Source organism: Limulus polyphemus, unplaced genomic scaffold (assembly GCF_000517525.1).
Source record: "Limulus polyphemus unplaced genomic scaffold, Limulus_polyphemus-2.1.2 Scaffold944, whole genome shotgun sequence".
Taxonomy (NCBI): domain Eukaryota; kingdom Metazoa; phylum Arthropoda; class Merostomata; order Xiphosura; family Limulidae; genus Limulus; species Limulus polyphemus.
Window position 1 is genome coordinate 4326 of NW_013666554.1, and position 9948 is coordinate 14273.

General features: G+C 31.4%; 1 protein-coding gene across 1 annotated transcript in view; it reads left to right on the forward strand.

Annotated features, from left to right (window-relative positions):
- The first annotated feature begins 669 nt into the window (after positions 1 to 669).
- Positions 670 to 9948, forward strand: part of LOC106461361 (ubiquitin carboxyl-terminal hydrolase 24-like) — a 197302-nt gene continuing 188023 nt past the window's right edge. Inside the window, exons 1-2 of the mRNA XM_022388299.1 lie at positions 670 to 855; positions 4827 to 4973. Of these exons, the coding sequence (XP_022244007.1) occupies positions 670 to 855; positions 4827 to 4973 (333 nt within the window). The remainder of the gene's footprint in view (positions 856 to 4826; positions 4974 to 9948) is intronic.

Genomic DNA, 9948 nt, shown 5'->3' on the forward strand with positions numbered 1-9948 from the left:
GAAAGTTGAGCACAAACCATACAGGATCTTCTGCATAGAGGCCATAAATCTCATCACCTCCTCTCTCGAGGGCATTTCTTCTTGGCTGTTTGTATCACTGAAAAAGACAGGTGATTGGCAACCAGTCATCAACCTTTCTTGTCTCAATCTCTTCCTCCAGACTTGTCAGTTTACAATGAAGTCATTTCCTCCCTTCATTGACTCTTTTCACCTGGCCTGTGGATGACAGAATTTGATGTCGCAGACACCTACCTTCATATCCTGGTTGCTGAGTCTTCAAGGTGTTATCTATGTTTTGTGCATGACAACCATGTTTTTCAGTTACATGCCCTACCATTTTGCCTCCCTTCTGCTCTTTACATTTTTTTGCCAGATAGTCTGAGATTTTTTGCATCATCTTCACTCCCTTAGCATTCACACTCACCATTACATGGATGACTGGCTTCTTGTCACCCCTTCTTGCCATTTGGCAGAACTACACACTCAAACTCTGGTATCAGAAGCTGCAAGCGCTGGGTGTCGATTCTTACTCCCACTCAGTACCTCATACATTTAGAGGTGTTTTCAGTTCCAGACTGAGCCATGGCTAACATTCTCCTTTAGTCCTTCAAGCCATGGAACAGATGATTATTCTCCACCAGCATCCACAGTTCTGTCTCTTTTGAGGATATGGGCATCCTTGGAATCACTCATTCCTTTAGGTCAGGCTCACATGCAGACCCTTCATTGGCTGTTACGGAAACAGTTGCACAGATGTACAGACTGTTGGTTTCCAGTGTACTGGATCTCAGCTGGTGGTTGAATAGGGTGGTTGAATCTGTAGTTGGAGAGAGTCACAAGATTACAATCACTATAGTAGGGTATAAAGACTGGAGCAACTGAGTTAGAATTCATACCATTGCTTAGATGGGCAAAGTAGAGAACCTTTCCTCAGGATAAGGCTAAGTGTGAGAGGTGGTAAGTATTATTGGAAATACATTTTCAGTATAGGAAAAATGTAAACTTTTATAAGTCTGTAAATATTATATTGATTTTGGTTTGTAAAATACCACATGCAGTTTCACTGTGTTTATAAATCAATAAAAATAACCTTTTTATCTTATTAAAATCATGAGCAAGCTGTTTTTTATTGTTTTTAGAAACTATTAATTAGAAGGTTTCAGTAAATATATGTATTAAGTTTTAAACATATTTTTTAAATGAATATATATTTTTACACTTTTCTGCAATTTTATTTGCAAGTTTCCTTTCAATTTACGTAACATCCGCTATTTAATTCAGTGATTTTTTCTGATAACTTCCACAATAGAGTACATTTTACAATGACCTATAGGATTGGCCCCTAAACTAGTTGTGGGCCCCTAAAAATGCATGTTTTGGGGGGCCCAGCTGGCTCCCTAAAACAATTAGTTTACAGTTCAACAAAGATTTGCTTAGTGATAAAAATATATATATATATATATATAAATTTTGTTTCACTGATAAGGCCATAGTGTTAGGCTGTTTACATTAGGCCTTACTGGTCTTAGTAAACTGCTTGAATGGCAACATATTTAAATTTATTCTGTTGTGAACTCATATTTCATGAAAGAAAACACAAGTCAAACCATTTCATATTTTCAGACCACTTAAATGATTATTATTTCATTTATGATCTTCGATTTCTCTCCAAAGCATGATATAACAGTAACTTTTTGTTCCACTTCAAAGTAGTATCCATTAATAATCAACAGAAAATCTATGCATCACTGCCATTATAATCTGTTCTTGTTCCTATCTAACCCATTACCATCTAGCTAACCCACATTTGTCAATAAAATGTCAAACACGTTTGATGGAGAGATGGAAAAAATCATACAATTTACATCACCACTAACTTTATAGCAATCAGTTCTTTCATATCCTGAAACAGCTGTTAATTATAGTTGTTCATGAATTTGAATTTGTAATAAACAAAATCCTCAAATTACCAACATATGGAAAACATGCAAATAGCTCTAAAATGACGTAGGTGGTGATGAGTTAACCTTGAGTTAGTGTCCTTTCCTAATCAAAATAAATATTGAAATAATTTCTTTTTTTTGATCACCTACATTTCGTAGATATCATCATGTTGTTGCAAAAGGACTTTGTACTTATAAGTAAGAGTCTACCCATGACATACCAGTGTTGCCAAAAGATATTCACTTAAAGTCACAGAGAACACAGCTTAAAAGTCCCCCAAAGTTAAAAAATTTCTTAAATAAAGAGAACCAAATGTTGATGGTCCAATAAATAATGTAACAGAAAAAGAAGGAAAAAGTCATTTCAGGGGAAAATGTGAGAGGGATAAAATATGATGAAGATGGTGGAACAATATTCTGTAATGTATGTATGCCATGCCCACCTGTCACATCTGCTCTTCATAAATTGATAATAGTTCTCTCTGACATTTAATACTGTATTATTTGTAACCAATAGAAAGCCAAAATTTTAATCTCTTAATGATGCATTACATTGCATTGTTTTCTGTACAGAGAATTGCCTTTTTTGCTTCCATTTCAAACTTTATTTCCACAGGAAATGCATTGAGGAGCTTAACTGAATTTTTAATGGCTCTTATTGCTCTTCTAATGGCTCTTAGCTAGAAAACCAGAAAAATTTTGATAGTTATAGGATATTGTTTGCCATGTACTTGTTATTATTCTTGACATGAGCATCTTTTTCTGCACATGTCATGAAGTTTTAGTGAATTACATTCAAATTTTAATTAAACTACTTTCTTTTCATGGTATACTAATAATTATAGTATACAAATGTACCTAATAACCCATATTTTAATAGTATATAAGTTTTAAGTTCTTAATTCTATAAGGCAATGTTAAAAGAAATTCTGAATTTCCCCTAGTATGAGCATTGTGAAATTTTTTCTCTAATCATCTTCCTCTTCATCTAATTTATTTACCACCCCTTCAAGAAATACTGAATTTAATGTAAGTTGATCATTATAATATTATCGTCACTCAGGCAAAGCATAATTTTTATAGTATTCAATTGTACTTGGTTACAGAGCCATGAAATAGACAATGAGATCCCTCCTGCCACACCCACCTGTCACATTCTCTCTTTCAGAAATTGCCAATAGTTCTCTCTGATGTTCAATACCATATTACTTATAACCATTAGAAAGGCAGGGTTTTACTATATCAAATAACTTATTATATTCCTCTTTTGTTTGTACAGAGAAATGTCATTTTCACGCTTTATTCCCATGGGAAACACTTTGACGAGCTTAGTTTAATTTCTTAATTGCTCTTGTCGCACAGTTAGAAAGCTAGAAACATTGTGGTAGTTATGGGACATTGTTTGTTTTGTCCATGTTATCTGGGTACATTATTTAATTAATTGAAAAACTATTTAGAGTAGTAGTACCATTAGTATAAAAAAAAGTACAGTTAAGCTTCATCGACAGTCAAAAAATAAATAAAAATACATGGGTAAGTACTAAAGTTCTTGTTTTTCATGTATAATCTTTATTATTATAAAAGTAACTGAAATGTAAAAATGAGAATTTGTTTAAGTGAGATAAAAGAAAAAAATAATAATAGTAATAAAAATTGTTAACAGGATTATGCCTGCAAATAGCCTGTGCCTTACCTAAATTGATGGGGTAATGTGAGCTATACATTCGCCAAGTGATTTTCATCTTGCACGGTGGGATTATCAGTTAGATACAGTTCAAAGGGCAATAAAACAGTGAAATTTAAGTAGAAACAGATGTATACTGTTACAATTTGAAGTCATTCTAGAAAGAAAAAGGGTTATTTAGATTTATTTTGTATTAGTTTGTGATGGTTATGAGGTCTGTAAAATTGGCCAACCTTGTATAGAGTTAGGGTAGAGAAAATATAATAAAATATTTATTTCAGTAAAACATTTGAAATTTATTTAGAAGGTTTTAGAGATTATGCTAATGAAATTTGACAATTTTCAGATGAAAAGTATTTCTAATCTTAACATGAAAATCACTTTGCACTTGTAGCAGTGAAAACTCTTTGACTCCACATATACACGAAGAAAATTTTAGGGAAAATACTTTCTTAAGAATTCTTGTTTTTTGTCTACAAAAGACTTAATGTTTACTAAAAGCTTGCAAAATTTTGTGAAGATACACAAAACACAGTAGAAGTTATAGTATGGAAACTATAAAGGTCAATTTGGGGTCATGAACTTGAGCAATTTGACCAAGTCTGTAGGGAGAGTATTAAGTAAGAAAAAAATGATTGGTAGGAAGAACAAACTGTATAACATAGTTAATTTGTGTGGAACAGTGGGTATGACATTCGTCTGTAATATTTGAAAAAGGTGATATGTATACTCATTCTTATAATGAATAAAATTGGTGGTTAAAAAAACAAGTAAAATATGAACCAAAGAGGCAATGTAATGAAGTATTGCAATAACCTGAAAAGTCAGATTTACTATATCATTCTTGTAATTTGTGACTCATGCAGACATTAAAACTATATTGTGAATCAAAATTTCTTTTTATCAGTATAAAATATTATATAAGTATATGAAATAAAAATATAAAAAAGTTTATAATATACTGTTAGGTGAACCAAAAAAATAGCCATTTATTATTTTTTAACCAAAAATCAATAATATATTTACTATAATCCAAAAGAAAATAAGATATATTTTATCTTAGATATTTGTTTGCTAATATAGGCTAAAAAACTGTTGAGGCTATTTTTGGAGTCCATGTTTAGAAGTATTGATTAAAATCCCACTAAAAATTATTAAAATTCTATATTTTTCTCTCTAAATTATTCTGAAAATTATAGCTGTTGACTTCAAGAGCTGTGAGGTCGTGGGGTTTGGAAATTCAGAAGGGTGTTTATGACATGCTGCTATTATTAATGGATCTTGTGGCTGCACGACTGAAACATGAACCTGTCCCTGATCGGCTGTTATCATATGTCCTGGCTATGGTTGGTATTATGAATGTTTTCTTTTTATGTTCATACTTTAGTTTTGACAATGGAAGTATGATTTACTATTAATTCTAACCAATTTGGGTAGCAACCAGGGAGTGCAGAGTACTTGTCCTTCATAAATATACATTTTTCCAACTTTGTCTTAATATTTGGCTATAAAATACTGATACATACAGAGTATCTCGGTTACTTGAAGATCATTACATGAGATTTTACATGGTGTTAGTAGTGATGAACAATAAACGTTTTAAAGATGTACATGCATAGCTTGATTTTGATGTCTTCATTGTTGCACCTGTATATCTGAATCATGTTTTACATAGGTTAAAGTAACATACTTTAATAGGAGTTTTTTTTATACTCAAGATATATTAGAGCATAATAGCTTTGAAACTGGGATTTTGATATTAATATTTAACCAGAAGTATGTGGGCAACATTTGTGTTACTAAATATTTACTCCATTGTAGAATTAGGGCTTTTTGACTCATAGCCATTTACATTATATTTAATTGTGCTAATTATGTTGTATTATTAAAGCAGTAATGCAATGTAAGTGTTTTAGCAGTAAATGGTCAGAAAAATAAAAATCATCACATGTAGTTTATAAGATGATAAAAAGGTTTTCTATATTAGCAAGAAAACCACATTCCTCTTTATTTTAACTTTGACCATATACAGAATAAAAAAAATCCATTGTCAATTCACTGTAGAATGCACATTTTGCATTTCTGTTGTGATTATTAGCACTATTTGTTGTTCAATTTTGCAATCATTTGGTTTATGTTTATATTTGAAAATGATGAAAATAGGTATGGCATATAAGTGATAAACTGCAACTTGCTCTCTCAAAATATTTATCATGTCTTACATTGTTTTGTTTTTTAATATAGATACAGGACTTAATCTAGCCATAGAATAATACCTCTCATCAGTCTTTTTTACAAAAGATTTTTACTAATTTGTATGAAGCTAAGTTTTATTATTACTTGTCAGGTTTTGAATATGGGCTGGGATTCTTTTACAGTAGGTGCCTGTGACTCATTGGCAATAAATTTGAACAATAAACAGACAGCACACAATCCACTTGTTTTAAAATAACATATTCAAAACAAATGAAACATATGTACAAATATTCTTTACACTACAGGATATCACAGTTGTTTCTAAAACTAAATAATTCTTTTTCTTCTTGTCAAAAGTCCACACAGGCTGGTTCAATTACTTTAGAACCTAATTGACAAGATGAATTATTTCTTTCTTCTGTTATCACAATACAATCAGTGATAAATGAACTTGAGGGTTACCACAGTTGTATCCAGAATATTAAATATTTCTATGGGGTGGGGTTCTCATTTGTGAGAGCAAAAGCCGACATATATTGTGCTAAACATACTAATATTATGAGGGTCTGGGGGCATGCAACTATTTCAAGCCAAAAAATGCAAATGCTTCATCAGTAGGATGTAGACTATGTAAAAAACGTTAAGTACCATAAGTAGCTGCACTGTCAGGTTTTGTAAGTGGGCTGGGATTCTCTTATAGTAAGTGTCTGTGACTTGTTGGCAATAAATTCAAACAATAAACATACAGCACACAATCTACTTGTTCTAAAATAATATATACAAAACAAGTCAAGCATATTTAAAAAATTTCTTTACACTATAGGATATCACATTTGTATCTAAAGCTTTAAATAATTCTCTTGTTGAAAATCCACACAGGCTGGTTCAGTTACTTTAGAACCTAATTGACAAGATGAATTATTTTTCTATACCTTGTTTCTTACTGCACAGTTTGTGATAGATTCACTTACATTACCTCGTGGGTTACCACAGTTGTATCCAGAATTTGAAATAATTGTCTCCTATTCTTCAAAGTCCACATAGGTGGGTTCAATTACTTTAGAACACCCTTTGACAAGAAAAATTATTCTCCTTTATATCTGTTATTACAATACCACTGTGAAACTAACTTTCAGTATTGCCCATTATGGCTAAACTAATAATCACACAGTCTAACTTCACTTTCACTAAGATAACGTTTTTTTGACTTACCTTGTATTCACTTGGTTGCCTATATATATATACATTACCTAAGTAAGGCCTACAAACTATGAGATGCTATGATGTAACAATACTCGTTTAAGGCAAAGAGACAAATACAGAAGGTTGAAGTAATGTGACGTCAATTTACAACAATTGAACTACACACAAAATGTACGAGAATCGAATAAGAAGGCATTTAAGTTAGAAACTTGATTAATGCTATGTTCTAACTGTGGGGATTATAGAGAAGAAGAAAAACATAGTGAACTTTAAACTAAAAGGAAAGGAAAAAATGCAGTACAGCCCAATTTGAACACAACCCCAGAAATGCTGATTTTTACATTTTAGCAAACATTGCTTAGAGTTAGGTGTACATGTGTTAAAAATCTCCCATGTATAAGGGTAATTGCCGACATAAAAACAAGCAGAAGAAAAAAAAAATGTTCATACATTGTTGGTCTCAAAAAAGTGAACTCACCAGGGAGGGGGTCAACAAACTTAAAATTTAAGTTTCTCTTATGAGGGACTAATGCTGAAAGGAAGGCTAGCAAGATCAGTGACTGGAAATAAGTATTAGTTAATTATCAAGCAGTATATCATTGAAATTGACAGAACATTTTTTTTTAATCAACAATATCAGGTTAACCTTCTCCAAATGGGTCACAGATCAAAGGCCATGTCATCTCGTTTGTTGACTCGCATTCAAAATTTTATTGAACTACTATTTAATGAATTTATGTCAGTAAGTTTGGTATCAAACTGTAGATTACAATTCAAATTTTAGTACTGTGTGTTACTCAATTTCTAAATTTAAAAGCAAATATTAAAAAAACACAGTTTAACATCGGTTTTTGTGTGTCACGTGGTATGTTGAATGCAGCACTGATTCAAAGTTGATGTTTGTGATGTCAAAATACTAAGTCTATAGTTTTGTATGAATTAGGAACTAAAATTACTGATATTAACAAGCTAGAATATAAAATAAGAACCTCATATATTTTCTGTTTGCTGAGATATCACTCATGTACTAAATCAAACACAGTGACCCTGCTCACCTTTTTCCATTTTTGGAAATGGTCCCGTATATACACTTACTTGTGTATGTGACATATGAATAACCAATCGGAAGCTCAGAATGTTTCCCTAGTGGCTTTCTTAGCCATTTTGAAGAGTTAGGATGCCATTATGTTCTTTCGAACCAAGATTTCAAAGAGGTAGGTTGTGTTTTTAGTCTGCTCGATATTTCATATTTTTTTAGACTGAAATACATTTTAATTGCTATGTTTAATAGATTGTACATACATTAATACTATTTAGAAATAAGCTCTTAAACTTATTTTTCTTAAAACAAGAACAGTAAATAAAGAAGTAAAGCAAATAATTATCACTTCTAGTTACAACATTTATACTCGGTTGCTGCTTAACATAGGTTGCTAAGCCTTCTAAATTACGCATGTAGAGGATATGAAACAAAATAATTTTTTTTTAGGTTTTATATCATCAATTACTATATCATTTCCACAGAATTCCATTATGTTGTATAATAATTGAAATGTGACTGTATTTTACAAAATACTAGTCTACTAAAACAGAGCGAAGACAGGTCACTATGTAAAGACTAAAGGTCAGTTTTATATTATTGGATATGGTAACAAGAGAGCACATGTGCCGCATATCATTATAACTTCTGTATTGTTAGCCAAGCATCGCTGAAAGGTCAATATAATAAAAATAATAAATATATATAAATGTATAATGTTACTAGATTTAAGCTATTTGGTCTAAACATTTATGTTTTCATGTTATAATTTGTTGTCATTCTAGAAGGAAAGAGGCATAATTTAAATTTATTTCCTACTTTTTATGGTGGTTATGAGATCGGTCAAATCTACTGAACATGTACAGATATTTGTTAGTGAAAATAAAAGATAAAATATGAAGCTTTTTCTTAAGAAACGTTTGAGAACTATCTGGAAATTATAAAGATTTTACTTGTGAAAGTTGAAAATTTTCTGATGCACAGAAGTATCTTTAATCTTGCTCAACAAACTTTAAGACTTAATAATAAAATATTTTATGAATGAAACCATTGTAATGTTTACTGATAATCTACGATATTTCATAAACATATGCTTACTAATTTAAAAGTTATAGCATGAAACTATAACAAGCACAAAATGGTTTACATTTTGTCTAGAGAGGGTGCTATTGTGTTCAAAGACGTTTTTTGCATATGCAGATAAGAAAAATCGTGAACGTTTTCGAACACTGAGATAATTTTGTGTAGATTTTGGTTCTATTTGAATATTTTTAATTTGTACAGAATTATTTCTGAAAAATATTTAATATACTACTGAAAAGAATAAAAATGCTGGAATTTCCTCACCATTTACCATAATGCAAAGTCAACGGTTTAGCAGGGATTAAAATATTAGGTCGTCAAGAAATTATTGTCGCATTTTGGAACACATTCATTAACCACTCCCCAAAAAAACTTACATCACGTATAATAGTTAAACGAACCACCTAAACATAATATTAGTGTAACCTATGTAATGTGCAAAGTTTAGTATACTTTAATCCCTTATATTGATGGCACACTACGAGACACACATTTGGCATTTAATGCTGTTTGAATACAAAAAGGGAAACAATGCCTCTGTAGTCACAAAGAATATCAAAGAAGTGTATGGAGATGTTTTGAACATTTGTAAGTGTCAACGATGGTTCAGCAAATTTTGTTCAGGTGACTTTAGCCTTAAAAACTGTGATGGCAGGGGCCGGCATGTTGGACTTGATATTGATGCTCTGAATACGCTTGTTGAGTCTAACTCAAGGCAACACATTCATGAAATGACCCTCAAATTGCATGTCTCTCATGAAACAATATCTAAACATCTAAGGAATATGGGAAAACTCCAT